The sequence below is a fragment of the Scyliorhinus torazame genome, chromosome 7, assembly GCF_047496885.1.
Source record: "Scyliorhinus torazame isolate Kashiwa2021f chromosome 7, sScyTor2.1, whole genome shotgun sequence".
Classification (NCBI taxonomy): Eukaryota; Metazoa; Chordata; class Chondrichthyes; order Carcharhiniformes; family Scyliorhinidae; genus Scyliorhinus; species Scyliorhinus torazame.
The window spans coordinates 97,928,598-97,945,756 of record NC_092713.1 but is presented as its reverse complement, the minus strand read 5'-3'; the positions used below and the strand labels follow the sequence as shown (position 1 = coordinate 97,945,756).

At 48.0% G+C, this 17,159-nt stretch overlaps 1 protein-coding gene across 1 annotated transcript in view; it reads left to right on the top strand.

Moving 5' to 3' along the window:
• lepr (leptin receptor) overlaps positions 1-17,159 on the top strand; it is a 194,054-nt gene that overhangs the window by 55,575 nt on the left and 121,320 nt on the right. The window contains exons 5-6 of the mRNA XM_072511112.1: positions 13,602-13,725; positions 15,617-15,798. Of these exons, the coding sequence (XP_072367213.1) occupies positions 13,602-13,725; positions 15,617-15,798 (306 nt within the window). The remainder of the gene's footprint in view (positions 1-13,601; positions 13,726-15,616; positions 15,799-17,159) is intronic.

Sequence of the window (17,159 nt, the reverse complement as noted above, 5' to 3'; positions counted from 1 at the left end):
AGCCTGCTGCCTCCACTAACCCCATCACCCATCCCCCCCCAGCTCCAAACTTCTTGACCAATCAAGCCTAACCTAACTGGCCCAACAAGTTGCAGATCCACCCCCCACTTGACTTCCGTTAACTAGCCTACTTCCTTGTCCGAGCAATTTCCTGGTAATTGCTTACCATGTTACCATCCCAATGAATGCTCCGGCATTTGTTGGCCCACTTCAGGACCCACTCTTTCTTTTGGAAACTGTGGAACCGAATGATCATCGAACGTGGTGGCTCATTCGGCCTTGGCTTCTGCCTCAAGACCAGGTGCACCCTGTCCAGCTCTGCAGAAAACACTACATCTCCGCTCACCAGCTGAGAAAACTTCGCAAAGATGTATTCAGTTGGCCTTCAGCCCTCGACACCCTCCGACAGTCAAGCACCCGGACCTGTTCTCCATGTCATCTAGTTTTGCTTTAAGGCCCTTGTTTCTATCACTGACAAGCACCATTTTGTCTTCCAACGATGCAAGTCGGTCCTTATGCTGAGACAAGACCTCTCCCACGCCTTTCAACTTCTCAGCCTACTTGCCAACACCTAGCCGTCTTGCCAAGTTGCTCCCTAATCGGGCCCAAAGCCTCCTCCAATATAGCTTTAAAAGGAACCCTCATTTCCTGGGCTTGCCTCTTAAACCACTCGTCCATCTCCCCACCGAACCTCTCCAGTTCATTCGCCATCATATCCAGGGTGATGGGCGCGGACACTTCCCCACCATCTATGCCGACTCTTTAGTCGGGCTTGGTGCTTGTGATTTACCTACTCCGCCTCTCTTCGACATTGGCCTTGACATCCCTCGAGCAAACCCTGCCAGGCTGTTGGGTTAGAGCTGAAAATTCCTCGAAAAAAAGGGCAAAAAAAGCCGCAAGTACCGGGACCTGCACAGGAGCCACCTAATGTGCGACTGACTGTTACAAGCCATCGCACCGGAAATACTGAACTCGATGTTAAGTCTGGGAGACTGTAATGTGCTGTAAGATGAGGTGCTGTTCCTCCAGTTTGCGTTGGGCTTCACTGGAACATTGAAGCAGACCAAGGACGGACATGTGGGCATGAGAGCAGGCTGGTGAGTTGAAATGGCAAGTGACAGGAAGGTCTGGGTCCTGCTTGCGGACGGACCGGAGATACAAAGTGGTCACCCAGTCTGTGTTTAATCTCTCCAATGTAGAGTAGACCACATTGGGAGCAGCAAATGCAATAGACCAGATTGAAGGAGGAGCATGTGAAGCTCTGCCTCACTTGAAAAGAGTTTTTAGGCCCTTGGATGGTGAGCAGGAAGGAGGTAAAGGGACAGGTGTTGCACCTTCTGCGAATGGAGATATGGATGTATGAGCTACGATTTCCAAAATTCCTTAGATTCAGGAACAATCCGATTGGGTTGGAAGTTGTAAAATGTAGGAGCTTTTTAAGAAAGGAGAGAGCGAGAAACTGAAAACTAAATGCCAGTTAGCCTGACATCAGTCGGGAAAATGCTGGAATCAATTATTAAGGAAATCTGAACAATGCAGTTGAAACCATTCACTGTTTTTCTAAATCAACATCGTTTTATTCTGGTAAACAATGCTTGACAAATTTATCAGATTTTTTGAGGATCTCGCTAATAAAGGAGAATCAATAGCTGTGGTATACTGGATTTCCAAAATCTTTTGATCAAGTGCCACATAAATCCTTATTAGGCAACAGCAGAAATATTAGTATTGGGAAGGGAATATCTGGGGTGAGATTCTCTGTCCCCCCCGCCGGGTCGATTCTCCGGCCCGGATGGCCCGAAGTCCTGCCGGCGTAGATTAAACCACCTACCTTACCGGTGGGACAAGGTGGCGCGGGCGGGCTCCGGGGTGCCCCCACGGTGGCCTGGCCCGCGATCGGGGCCCACCGATCCTCGGGATGGCCTGTGCCGTGGGGGCACTCTTTCCCTTCCGCCTCCGCCACGGTCTCCACCATGGCGGAGGCAGAAGAGACTCTCTCCACTGCGCATGCGCGGGAATGCCGTCAGCGGCCATTAACGCTCCCGCGCATGCGCCGCCCGGAGATGTCATTTCCGCACCAGCTGGCGGGGCACCAAAGGCCTTTTCCGCCAACTGGCGGGGCGGAAATTCGTCCGGCGCCAACCTAGCCCCTTAAGGTTGGGGCTCGGTCCCCAAAGATGCAGAGCATTCTGCACCTTTGGGGCGGCGCGATGCCCGACTGATTTGCGCCATTTTGGGCGCCAGTCGGTGGACATCGCGCTGTTTCCGGAGAATTTCGCCCATTAGCTTGGATAGAGGATTGGTTAATAAAACGTAGGCAGAAATGGGGTATTTTCTAGTTCTCAGCCCTGTGACCAGTGGAGTGACATAAGTATCAGTTCTGAGGCCTCAAATATTTACAATCTACGCTCATGACTGAAGAGACAGAGTGAATGTATCTAAGTTTGCTGACAATGTAAAGCTAGGTGAAAATGTAAGCTGTGAGCAGGACACAAAAAAGCTGATAGGTTAAGTGACTGGGTAACAAAATGGCAGATGGAATATAATGTGGTTAAGTACAACGCTATTTATTTTGTTCATAAGAATAGAACAGAATAATTTTGCAAGCTGTGAAATTTGTAGGGCTGGATTCTTCACTTGGTACTATGTTCTCCCGGTGGAGCTGAATTGCACCAGTGTTACGATCCCCTTGGGAGAGACCCCACCGGGACCCCTGTGATAGGGAGACCCCCCCCACAGGGACCTCTGTAATAGGGGGACCTCTACAGGGACCCCTCAAATAGGGAGACCCCCCCCACAGGGACCCTTGTGATAAGGACACTGCCCACAGGGACCTTGGTAATAGGGAGACTATCCACAGAGACCCCTGTAATAGGGAGGCCACCTCACCGGGATCTCCGTAATAGGGGAACCCACCACATGGACCTCTGTAATAGGGGGAACCCTCACAGGGATCTCTGTAATAGGGGAACCCACCACATGGACCTCTGTAATAGGGGGAACCCTCAGAGGGATCTCTGTAATAGGGGAACCCACCACATGGACCTCTGTAATAGGAGGAACCCTCACAGGGATCTCTGTAATAGGGGATCTCCTCAGGGACCCCTGTATTAGGGAGACCCCCCACAGGGACTCCTGTATTAGGGAGACCCCCACAGGGACTCCTGTAATAGGGGAACCCACCACATGGACCTCTGTAATAGGGGGAAACCTCCCAGGGTTCTCTGTAATAGGGGATCTCCTCAGGGACCCCTGTATTAGGGAGACCCCTCACAGGGACTCTTGTAATAGGGGTACCCTACCCCTCCAGAGGGAGCCCCAGTCTAAAGGGACCCCCCCCCCCAACAGATACCTTCTCCACAGACCTCCTCTTCCATCCCAGAAAAGAAACCCCTGTGTGGAAACCAGAGAGCAGTCCAGACAGGAGATGTGAGAATAATTACAGCTGTAACACTTACCTGGCAGCTCCACGTGTCCATTCCTCGAAGGAGAGCAGCTGTGAACTGCGTCTGGTTCCCACAGATCGATTAGCTGCAAGCCATTCATAGCTTTCTAGTGGTGGTCTGTGATCGACAGCTTCTACAAACCATCTGCATCTTTGATTCATTCATCTCCCCTCACAGTTCAGTGGCCAAGTGGTGAAAGTGCAATGTTTGTAAACATTGACTACATCAAAGAGAGACAAGTGCAGTGAAATTGCACACTTCAGTGATTGGAATGCACTTAGTGCTTGGAATACACTTACCTCTCCTGTGGGCGGGGGGGCGCCCTATCACAGGGGTCCCTGTGGAGGGCGTGGGGGTATGTTTGTAGAGGATGCTGTAGATTCCCTTGCGAGTAGATCATTAATGAGGGGTTGTATTTAGTCCTAGCTAAGCAGGTCTTGTGACATGTTAGTGGGATACAGATGATGTAATTAATGGGATGAACCATGTCTGTCTGTAGTTTTGCAGTTTGCCATAGGATTTGAGTCTAACAAGGAAGAAGGATTTTAAATTGAAAAGTAGTTTTGCCAAATGCTGCAAGGTTGAGCAGAAGTGCACTGGTTCTAATCTTGAAAGGGTCTCCAGAAGCCTCTACACAATGAGCAAGTAATCTGTTTATTAAATTTATTTATAAATGGCATTGGAACTGTATTAGATTGCTTAATTGGAGTTAGTAGCAGGTATAGATTGCAGGTTTAAGTTTTTTCTTGTGTTTAAGAACTGTTTAAGTGATAATTGCAAAGTTATTTTCTTTTATGCTAATGCAGTTAATTCTGTTTCTAAAGTTTGGTTTACCATAAAAGATTCCTATTGGTCAGAGTCATCACGCATGAGTTGAAGTATCCTTTCCTCAGAGTTTTACAAAATTAAAAAAAATTGTTTGGCGTTCTTATCCAGTATCCTAACAAATGTTGGCATCTGGTCTGATATCCTGACCCATGAGAGGATGAAGTTGCACATAAGATTTGCTGCAGAGTGTTGTGATCCAGTAATCCAGTTGTTGAAGCATAGAATTTGAACCAGATTTTATGCATTTTAAAAATATTTATTTGTATAGTTACACATTACAAGCATACAACTCATAAACCCAAAACCCTCAGTTTTAGTCTGTCTTTTTATAGGGCTCAAGTGAGTTTCCATTTAAAGCCTACAATTTGCTCACAATTAATATATAATTAACAAGAGTATAAAATCCAAGTTTCAAAACAAATCACACTCTATACAGAGAAGTATTGCGAGGCACCCTTCATCTAGGACCCCCAACAATTTTGTCGTACAGACATTTTTGGGGGGAATTGATGATTTGCATCCACTTACTTAATTTTAGAGAGTTCCTTTCTCTCCACATTTGTTTCAAACCAGCAAAGTCCATCTGCAATATTTTCTCATTCACACTTTTCGTAGAATGTACATTATCCCATAATGAGCGATTATCTACAAAACATTCAATGGGTATATAATGATCAGCATATCCATTGTACAGATTTAACTTAAAATATTTGACATATTATCCTTGATTCACAGCCTCCACAAGAGACAGTGTTTGAACAACCTTTTATTTTCTTAGCTTCCCAAGCTAAAGAACCACACATTTCCCATTTTCACCAATAAGAAACTAAACCAGCTGCACTTACATACCAACCAGGAAGATTGCTAAACATGACTGGCATCTGGGTCACTTAAGGGTAGGAAATTAAGCGCATATTTCTAAAGATTTAATTTTTACAACATTTTTATTTGCCCTTAAAAGATACACTAGTTCACCAGTTTTGAGTTTGTCATTGTTGTACTTAACATAAATCAAACTACCAGCTGCTCTAATCTATATGTCAAACCAGTTTAATTGACAAATCAAACTTTGCAATGTCTCTTTTGTCTCTTTTGACAGTACATGGGCTGGGATTCCCCCCTACCCGGCGGGGTGGAGTGGCGGGAACCACTCCGACATCGGGCCGCCCCAAAGGTCCGCATTTCTCCGCACCTTTAGGGGCCGAGCCCTCACCGTGAGGGCCTAGGCGCGTGCCGGAGTGGTTTCCGCCTCCACTGGCTGGTGTGGAAGGCCTTTGGTGCCACGCCAGCCGGGGCCAAAAGGACTTCACCGACGGATGTCCACGCATGCGCGGGAGTGTCAGCGGCTGCTGATGCCATCCCCGAGCATGCGCAGGGGGGTTCTCTTGCGCGTCGGCCATGGTGAAGGCTGTGGCCGTGGCGGAGGGAAAAGAGTGCCCCATGGCACAGGCCCGCCCGCGGATCGGTGGGCCCCGATTGTGGGCCAGGCTACCATGGGGGCACCCCCCGGGGCCAGATTACCCTGCGCCGCCCCCCCCCCCCCACCCCAGGACCCCGGAGCCCGCCCGCGCCGTCTAGTCCCGCTGGTAAGAGAGGTGGTTTGATTCATGACGGCGGGACAGGCATTCCAGCAGCGGGACTTCGGCCCATTGCGGGCTGGAGAATCGCCGCGGGTGGGGGGCGCCAACTGGCACGCCGCGATTCCCGCCCCTGCCGAATATCCGGTGCTGGAGAATTCGGCAACCGGCAGGGCGGGATTCACGCCAGCCCCCGTCAATTCTCCGACCCGGCAGGGGGTCGGAGAATCCCACCCCATCTTTCTGTGACGATCTAGTACAATTAGTGGATGGGAGTAACATTTTCTAAACATGGTAGTTGATTTAACGTTATTCCAGACCTATTCTGCTTAATACCGAAACTAATTTAAAGGACTCACATAATTGGCTCCCAGAATTAAATTCTATCCTAGTCTTATTTAACACATTCCATCGTAACACATCATAAGAAATCAACAACATGTGTCATAAGGTTTACTGAAGGTTTTCCTTTATGATAACAATAAAACATTGTGGGACGTTGATTACTTGCATTTGTTTAGTTGCTTTTCCATCTGCTGCCCCTTTGGGCTGCTTCAAAACAGAAAAGTGGCTTTTATGTCATTGAGCTACACACCTCTGCATATGTGCCAAAACATCGGAAAGAATTTTAAGATTAATTTTCCAGCTGTGAGAGAGTCTATTCTAACATCTGTATCATCCAGTCACTGTTCAAATCTCCAAGCAACTAACCTCACTCTAGCCTTATAAATCCCATTTAAAAATACTATTTCGGTTCAAATCCATGCATATGACTAGGCTGGCTACCCCTTACTGATACATCAGAGTAAACACTCTCTCCCTTTGCTTTCCTTGACCTCTCTTGTTCGTTTATCCTCATTTTTATTGGCAGCTACCAGAACCTCCTGGCCATATGGACTTCAGCTTTTAGTTCTATTCAGGGACTATTCTGAGGCCATTATTTCATAATGTAATTTATTCAAGTTCTATGTACTTTTTGCTGTTGGGATCACAACTGCAAGGTCAGGGGCGGCAAAATGGCACAGTGGTTAGCATTGCTGCGTCACGGTGCCGAGGACCCAGTTTCGATCCCGGGCTCGGCTCACTGTCTGTGTTCTCCCCATGTCTGTGTGGGTCTCACCCCCACAACCCAATGATGTGCAAGGTGGGTGAATTGGCCATGCTAAATTGCCCTTAATTAGAAAAAACAATTGCAAGATCACCCGCTTGCACTATCTTCAGTATGTGATTGTGTTCTGATATGAGAGACACTTCTGTACTCAGTAACACTTGCATTCCACTTTGTTACTGTCCCATCTTTCACCCCATTATGCCAGACCAGGGACCTTGGGCGTCATTCTCCGACCCCCGCCGGGTTGGAGAATGGCCGTTGGCCGCCGTGAATCCCGCCCCCGCCCCCGCCGAAGTCTCCGCTCCCGGAGATTGGGCGGGGGCGGGAATCCGGCCGCGCCGGTTGGCGGGACCCCCCGCTGGATTCTCCGGCCCGGATGGGCCAAAGTCCCGCCCAGGAATTGCCTGTCCCGCCGGCGTAAATCAAACCTGGTATTTACCGGCGGGACCAGGCGGCGTGGGCGGGCTCCGGGGTCCTGGGGGGGGCGCGGGGCGATCTGGCCCCGGGGGGTGCCCCCACGGTGGCCTGGCCCGCGATCGGGGCCCACCGATCCGCGGGCGGGCCTGTGCCGTGAGGGCACTCTTTCCCTTCCGCCTCCGCCACGGTCTCCACCATGGCGGAGGCGGAAGTGACTCTCCCCACTGCGCATGCGCGGGAAACTGACAGCGGCCGCTGACGCTCCCGCGCATGCGCCGCATTTCCGCACCAGCTGGCGGGGCAACAAACGCCATTTCCGCCAGCTGGCGGGGCGGAAATCCCTCCGGCGTCGGCCTAGCCCCTCAATGTTGGGGCTAGGCCGCCAAAGATGCGGAGACTTCCGCACCTTTTTGCCGGCGCGATGCCCATCTGATTTGCGCCGGCTTTGGCGCCAGTCGGCGGGCATCCTGCCGTTGGGGGAGAATTTCGCCCCTTGTTTCTTGGTCGAAATCCTGAACATTCATCCAATATTTAAACTTTCCACACCTTTTCCTACTTGTCCAATTGTCACATTTCCCATTTTACTGGATTCCACTGGAATATATGTCACCTGAGTATTCACTTTGGGCAATCAGATATTACTGCACTGTCCTGTATGTAATCACAGGCATCATTGGGGCTGGTTTAGCATAGTAATGGGGGGGACCAAGGGCCAAGTTTGATGGGCCAAGATTGGCTCCACCAAATTAGATTAAATTAGCTAGAAATCTTCAAAATTAATTGAGGATATTTTCATGATGGCAGAAAAAAAGTAGCGGTAGGTGTTCCAAGATAGTTAGACAAGATACAGGGCCTAAAAGCAAATATTTACGTAGATCATGAGGCCACTCCCAAATTTTACTGAGCCCTACCCATGCCCTATGCGGTATATGAGAACGTTGAGTCTGAACTCAAGTTGCTGGAAGAATTAGGCATCATCAGGCCTGTACGGTTTAGGGGCTGTTTAGCACAGGGCTAAATCGCTGGCTTTGAAAGCAGACCAAGGCAGGCCAGCAGCACGGTTCAATTTCCGTACCAGCCTCCCCGAACAGGCGCCGGAATGTGGCGACTAGGGGCTTTTCACAGTATCTTCTTTTGAAGCCTACTTGTGACAATAAGCGATTTTCATTTTCATTTCATTTCATTACTACTTAGTGCTTGATCTACTGTATTTTGCTCCTTAGCACCTACATCACAAAACACATGAACTTGCGAGGTGCAAAATGCCTTGTTTGTTTTTATCAATTGCTCAGAGTTTGTAACTTTAATCCTTTGGAGTGAAACTTAATGGTTTGACAGTGGTGTTTGACAAACATTGCCATATTATTATGATCATTCCCCTCCTTCATGTGTAAGCAGCTTGCCCTTCTCTGCGCTAACATTGCTCATTCTGCAGGCCAAGGTAAAATATCCATGCCCATGACTGGGAGCAAGTGGATTTGAAGTGAGGAACAAGACTTTCACTAAATGGAACATCACTCCGGGTAGATTTCGCCAAGTTTAAAAGAGCATACAAATGAATTAAGAGCAAGAATAGTCCACTCAGAACCTTGAGTCTGCTCTGCCATTCAATAAGAACATGGCTGATCTGATTGTAACCTTAATCCCACATCCCCGCCTACCCACGGTAACTTTTACTCCCTTGTTGATCAAGAATCTATCTAGCTCTGCATCAAAAATATTCAAAGACTCTGCTTCCACTGTCTTTCAGAGAGAGAATACCAGAGACTCACGACCCTCCAAGAAAAAAAGTCTCCTCGGGCGAAATTCTCCCCCAACGGCGGGATGTCTGCCGACTGGCGCCAAAGCCGGCGCCAATCAGACGGGCATCGCGCCGGCCCAAAGGTGCGGAAGGCTCCACATCTTTGGCGGCCTAGCCCCAACATTGAGGGGCTAGGCCGACGCCGGAGGGATTTCCGCCCCGCCAGCTGGCGGAAATGGCGTTTGTTACCCCGCCAGCTGGCGCGGAAATGCGGCGCATGCGCGGGAGCGTCAGCGGCCGCTGTCAGTTTCCCAGCGCATGCGCGGGAGCGTCAGCGGCCGCTGTCAGTTTCCCGCGCATGCGCAGTGGGGAGAGTCTCTTCCGCCTCCGCCATGGTGGAGGCCGTAGCGGAGGCAGAAGGGAAAGAGTGCCCCCACGGCACAGGCCGGCCCGTGGATCGGTGGGCCCCGATCGCGGTCCAGGCCACGTGGGGGCACCCCCCGGGGTCAGATCGCCCCGCGCCCCCCCCCCCCCCCAGGACCCCGGAGCCCGCCCACGCTGCCTGGTCCCGCCGGTAAATACCAGGTTTGATTTACGTCGGCGGGACAGGCAATTCCTGGGCGGGACTTTGGCCCATCCGGGCCGGAGAATCCAGCGGGAGGTCCCGCCAACCGGCGCGGCCGGATTCCCGCCCCCGCCCAATCTCCGGGAGCGGAGACTTCGGCGGGGGCGGGGGCGGGATTCATGGCGGCCAACGGCCATTCTCCGACCCGGCGGGGGGTCGGAGAATGACGCCCCTCATCTCTGTCTCAAATGAGATACCTCTTACTTTTAACAGTGACCCCTCGTTCTAGATTCTCCGACAAGAGGAAACATCCTCTTCACATCCACCCTGTCAATACCCCTCAGGATTTTAATGGTTTTGATAAAGTTGCCACTTCCTCTTCTTAAATTTAGTGGATACAAACCGAACCTGTCCAACCTTTACTCATAAGACAACCCACCCATTCCTGGTATTAGTCTAGTAAATCTTCTCGGAACTGCTTCTAATGCATTAATATCTTTCCTTAAATAAGGAGATCAATACTGTACACAATTCCCCAGACGTGGGGCGAGATTCTCCGACCCCCCGCCGGGTCGGAGAATCGCCGGGGGCTGGCGTGAATCCCGCCCCCGCCGGTTGCTGAATTCTCCGACACCGGAGATTCGGCGGGGGCGGGAATCGCGCTGCGCCGGTTGGCGGGGCCCCTCCCCGCGATTCTCCGGCTCGGATGGGCCGAAGTCCCGCTGCTAGAATGCCTGTGACGCCGGCGTGGATTAAACCACCTCTCTTACTGGCGGGACAAGGCAGCGTGGGCGGGCTCTGAGGTCCTGGGGGGGGGGTGCGGGGCAATCTGGTCCCGGGGGGGGGGGGCCACGGTGGCCTGGCCCACGATCGGGGCGCACCGATCCACGGGCGGGCCTGTGCCGTGGGGGCACTCTTTTCCTTCCGCCTTCGCCACGGTCTCCACCATGGCGGAGGCGGAAGAGACTCCCTCCACAGCGCATGCGCGGGGATGCCGTGAGCAACCGCTAACGCTCCCGCGCATGTGCCGCCCGGCAATGTCATTTCCGCGCCAGCTGGCGGGGCACCAAAGGCCTTTTCCGCAAGCTGGCGGGACGGAAATCAGTCCGGCGCGGGCCTGGCCCCTCAAGGTGAGGGCTCGGCCCCCCAAGATGGGGGGGTTCCGCACCTTTGGGGCGGCGCGATGCCGGACTGATTAGCCCCGTTTTTGGCGCCGGTCGGCGGACATCGCGCCGATACTGGAGCATTTCGCCCGTGGTCTGACCAATGCTCTGTACTAGCACAATAAATAGTTGAGGCAAAAACATTGTGAAATTTCAAGAAGGAATTGAGGCTAAAGGAATCAAAGGATATGGGGGGAAGGTGGGATTAGGGTATTGAACTTGATGATCAGCCATGATCATAATGAATGGTGGAGCAGGCTCGAAGTGCCGAAGGGCCTCTCCCTGCTTCTATTTTCTATGTGTGTTTCTATTTATGCAATGCAACCAGATTTTGTGGCTCTAGTAACTTATTCAAGTGGCCATTTTTCATGGGTGAATTTATTGATTACGTATTGCGAAGTTGCTTGATTATGGATGTTATGGGCCAGTGTTTAGAGAACACCAAAGTGTATCATGGAGTTCAGCTGACCCACGACTTTTAATAGATTGTCATTATGGGGAGCACAAAGGCCTACTTTACAGGTGTGATGCAACAGAGATCTAAAGTACTTTTAAAACAAAACCATGTATATTTATGAATCTAATTAGCACTTTATCAACTCACAGTAAACATCTTAACAACTATCAACACCAATAATCCCCACAGATACAGTATTCTATAAGTAACCCTTCGTAACGTTCTCTACCTACCAACTTTGTTTGATTCAGTAATACCCACTTGTCATGTGGCCATTTCATTTGTTTAGCTACCTTCTCAAATGAAATGAAAAAAGCTTCTCTCTCCTTCTCATCAAACCTTGGCAATGCTTGGACATATTTAAATAGATCCCCACCAAGCCTTTGACTATTATGCTCTTTCTCCTTATCCTCATCACTATCCTCCAACTGTATGTTTCCCTTTACATCCGCCAATTTTAACTGACTGTCATGTTTCATGGCCATTTTCTGAAGTTCAAAATCTCTCTCTTTTTCCTTTTCCTTCCTTTTCTCTTTCTTTGTTTCTTTCTTCTCTCTCCTTTTCTTTTTCCCTGATCTGTATCTTCCTTTCTCTCTCGCTTTCTCCTTCCTCTCTCTCTTTTTGTTCTGCAAGGGCTATTCTTTCTGTTTCTTCTCTCTCCCTTTCTTTGTCCCTCATGCGTATTCAAGCTGCTTTAATTCTTTCTCATGTTCCAGTTGTTTAATCTGTAACTGAATTTTAGCCAGTTCTAATGAGTCAGACTGTATCTCAGGCAATTTTAAATGCTCAGCTAGTGCCGTAAGTACCTCTTCTTTTCGTATTTTGTCAGGTAATGTTAACTGCAATGCTTTTGCCAAATCTAAAAGCCTGTTTTTAGTCTCTGTTCATAAGGTACTGTGTGTGACCGTCTCCACCCCTAAAAACTTCAGAGCCTCTGAAAGAGCCATTGTCCACAACACATTCCTTACTTAAACTGGAATACCACACCTGAAAAGCAACCACAATATGCTCACCCCTCATTGTCTTTAAGTTCACAAAGCCAACCCAATAGATAGACTTTTATCCCGGATGAGGCCCCCATTTGTTTTGGGCCAGGGTTTAGAGAACATCAAAGCGTATCATGGAGTTCACCTGACGCACGACTTTTAATAGATTGTGGTTATGGGGAGCACAAGGGCCTACTTTATAGGTGTGGTGCAACAGAGATCTAAAGTACTTTTAAAACAAAACCATGTTTATCTATGAATCTAGTTAACACTTTATCAACACACAGTAAATGTCTTAACAACTATCAACACCAATAATCCCAGGGCGGCACGGTGGCACAGTGGTAGCACTGCAGCCTCACGGTGCTGAGGTCCCAGGTTCGATCCCGGCTCTGGGTCACTGTCCGTGTGGAGTTTGCACATTCTCCCCGTGTTTGTGTGGGTTTTGCCCCCACAACACAAAGATGTTCAGGGTAGGTGGATTGATCACGCTAAATTGCCCTTTAATTGTAAAAATGAATTGCGTACTCTAAATTAAAAAAAACACACCAATAATCCCCACAGATACAATATTCTATAAGTAACCCTTCATAACTTTCCTAACAACATCCATAAGACCAAAAGACCTTTTTTACAGAAAGACAGCAGGTTTAAATTCTCTACAGAAACAGGTATTACTTTGAAATCCTCAAATGATCCGGAGACAGTCTTTAGATTGCAGAGAGAGATCAATGCATGTTCTTGCTGTGACTGCAGGTTCTTCAACTCTGAACACAAAACTAAAACACACGGACAACCACCAGCTTTTTTTTCTCAAAGCAAAAGTAAAAGCAGAGTCACAGCTCAGCTCCATCCACACACTGACATCACAGCAGCTATTTGATAAACATCCATTTCTTAAAGGTACTCTCACATGACACGACGATAGAGGACCCAACTTAATCCTGTCTCCATTGAATCTGCATTTTTTTTAGCAGGAATTTCTGTCGTTGCAACGAGAAGCAGGAATCTTGACTTTTCTTTTCTTTATTGGGGGTCACGAATGCTGATTGGAACATCTATGGCTATCCAAGCTGAGCAGGCCAATAATGAAACAAGGGACAAGATCTTTCGGCCGCGCTCGCCCAAAAATCCAGCCCAGGGTGTTCCTGCTTAATATGGTGCAGTTTCCCATTGTTTGGTGTGTTTTTCCACTGAACCTCTAGGGAGCCCATGAAATCATCTAATGAAGAGGACAAAATGACTTTTCCCTGGCTTTGGTTGGTCTCACCTTTCACGGGATTTTGTTTCAATCAATTTATACTTTTCAGGTATCAGAATGAACATCAAATGTTGGACAGCTGGAAACTTAACATATTTGGTCTGTGACGTGAAGCCAAGTGACTGGAAGATCAACAACTTTGTAAAGTACAGAATGCACTATTTGGATGCACTGTAAGTAAATGAGCTTTAATTTAACAATACGATTTGTTATGATTAACAAATCGTAAACTGATTTGTTAATATAGCCTCGCTGACCAAGGATCTCTTGAGGGCAGGGAAGAAGCTGAAGACTGTGTTTGCGGCAGTGCTATCCGCTAACCATTTGTTGCGAGACTATTCCCAAAACTGCTTCAGCGTGTGCACTGGGTGATGGGATGTAAATGTATATACCTGGAATTCTTCACATGGTGGGCGGTATTCTCCCCCCCCACTTCACGCCGCCCCGACACCCGCACGCGATTCTCTCTTTTCCCCCCCCCCCCCCCTCGAAACCAGCGCCGGGCCGCTCAGAGAATCGCTGCAAACGGCGAGCGGCGATTCTCCGGCCCGCATGGGCCGCCGGCGAAAAAAATGACAGTCCCGCCGATGCCGTTCACCCCTGGTCGCTGCCGGCGGGAACTGTGCGGGAATGCTGGGGGGACAGCCTGTGGGGGGGCTCCTTCACCGGGGGGGGGGGGGGGGGCACCAATCGGCGGGCTGGCCTCTTCCCCCCCCCCCCTGGGCCTACCTCCTTCCGTGGCCAGCCCCAGAACCCCGGTGCCATGTTGGTGAGGGGCCGGCGCGCGTAAGAAGTTCCCCGTGCATGTGCAGGATGGCGCGGTCCAACTGCGCATGCGCAGGAATGAGCTGCCCCAACTGCGCACGCGCAGGTTGGCACAGCGCCCATTTGGCGCCGCGTAAGGAGGCTGGAGCGGCGTGAACCGCTCCAGCGTCGTGCTGGCCCCCTATGGGGGCCAGAGTAGGTACTACCCAGGCTCTGTTTGCGCCGTCACGTCAACGGCGCGGGCACTTAGTACCAGGAGTGGAGAATCCCGCCCGTGACTTTAATTTCAGTTAAAATAGGAGTTGTCACCTTTTAATAGTCTCCTCTTGTTACTGGAGAGAAAGAGGAGGAGATGAATAACATTGATTGCAAACCAGCAGCATTGAATAACTTAAGTGGGCTGTAAATTGATATGGGCGGGAGTCTCCACTCTTGTGCGTGGAAGGACCCATTATGAGTGAGAATGAAAAATATGGCATTCCAAATTCCAAAACTCCAATCACCCTCACGGCACTGGAAAATCCCTGCCTCAAACGAGGATGGAAGATTTTGGCCATGGGGTGGAGCAGTCTACCAAGAATCTGAGGTGAAGGGGAGGTCGGTAGCAGGTAACCATTGTATATATTATAAGTGCTGCTTGTGAGGGTCACAACAGACTTAGTTTAGCCACCTGAGCCTGTTAACCCTGTTTTACACCACCCATGTTCTACTTACACTACCAAAGTATATTCAATGTAATGAACGATCTTGGCAGTTTGCATAGAAGGCTGGACTGGACCATGAATTGCAATCAACTTGTGTGTTCCCATCTAAAAAAAATCTTGTTAAATTTGAATACAGCTCCTTTAAAAATAATTAATTCTTACATCCACAGAAAAGTATTGAATTTGTTTGGATAACGTTGCCTTTAAAACTACAGAACAATTTTAAGCTCTCCATTTAATGGTCGTAGAGGGACACTTCTTCGACTTTTTCTGCTGTTTTTCACTGTTTCATAAATACTGGCAGCCCTCTTGCACATCACCCAAGTGACTATTGCTTGTGTGTGAATGTGCAGATCAGAACCATTTGAGCAGAGTCTTTTAATCAAAAACAAACATTTTGTTTTGACAAAGGGCCCATACCTGTAACGACAACTTCTCTCTATAGATACTACCTCGCCTGCTCAGTGTTTCCAACATTTTCTGTTTTATTTAAGATCTTGTGGTTTGCCATCTCGAAGAGTGAATTAGGGTATCTTTGATTTCCCCATTCCATGAGGATTAATACCTAATCTGCTCTTGCTTTTGTAATTTACAGATCATTCAATCAGAAGGAAAGCAACTTGTCAATGTTTGTTAATAACTGTTTACAGCATCACATAATTAAGTGCAATATATCTTCCATTGACCTAAATCGCAAGTATTTCACGTGGATAGAATTGATTTCCAATTCTGAAACCTTCCAGTCACCTTTAATGTCTATCACACCTATTAATGTAGGTAAGTCTGGAGAGACCTCAAACTTTAATGTTCCTGCAATGTCACGTCTTGTAAATGCGCTTGTGTACAAAGCTAAGTTTGAAATGCATAGTAGAGAAAATTAAGAAACTCAAGAAATAGCGATTAGATGATGCCAGATTGAGCTTCTAAAGCCTACCCATTGTCGGAATAAGGGGTTAGTAAATATCATAAAGGGAGATATCACTGAACACTTGATTCTGGCTCATCTCTATTGTTTGGTTTAATATTTTACAGGAATATCTCTCTAACTTTTAAATGTATAATATTGTCTGCAGGTAGTGGGCAATAACTGAGGTTTCACTTGAGCACATATACAAAGACATTGACTGAAATGAGGTGTGGTTGAGTTAAGAGGTGTATGCCTATAATGTTCAACTCAGTTAATAAGTGTAAGGCTGAGTAAAGATTAGCTCTCATACTATCTTTCAGCAACTGGCTGTCTAAAGATGAACACTAACTACATTGATATAATTTTTCCATTTGGCCAGGCATTTCTAGAGTCAATTTGTGTCTCACTCAAATAATTGGGACTTTTGTGACGTACGCATGTTTATTAAGAACTGGACCTTAACTCCCCCTGGTCTAATTGAGAACAGTTGTAGATAATAAATGGAATCAGCTGGTTTCAGCTTTGAGGAAAACCCGAAGTTTAATAGAAAATTACAGTAAGTACTTGGCATATGCTACGATATTATACTGTGTGAGTCACAACTCTATCAGTTAGATAAACCAGAGCCAATGGATCAAAAATGATCTGTAGTTATGACCAAGAACAGTGATATACATGTGCACTAGAAAACTGGACAATGTCGCAAATTCTGTTTATTTGTATATTTCTTGAAGGTAAACTGTATTTTCCCTCATACCTTATATGTCAAGTGCAGCCAACACATTTGGGTATCTTTTATTGTTTTCATTGTGCCAGTTGAAGTTCAGATCACACTGCTGGGAGGTTCAAAAACTATGCTTACAATTTTACGTCCTCACTGATTACGTCCTCTCTGGCTTCTGCTGGCAACCCCTTTTGGTGGCACAGTTGATACTAGAAACTCCGTGGTATTGGGAATTGAATCTCTATTCCACAATAATGCCGTGCTATTTTTGTGATCAAATTGATTTTAAAAGAATATAATTTCTTTAAATTAATGCAGATGGTTTCTACTAAGGATCCCATGGGCAATTGTGACCTATATTTTAAACAGGAGTTTTCAGTAAAGAGATAGCATTATAAAGAAGTATAGTGTAGTTTAGTCAAAAAGTAGATAACAGTACATCGACTTACTCTCTTCATTAACTCAAAGAATTCTAACTGGTTTAAAAAAATGTGGGAGAATTGGGTT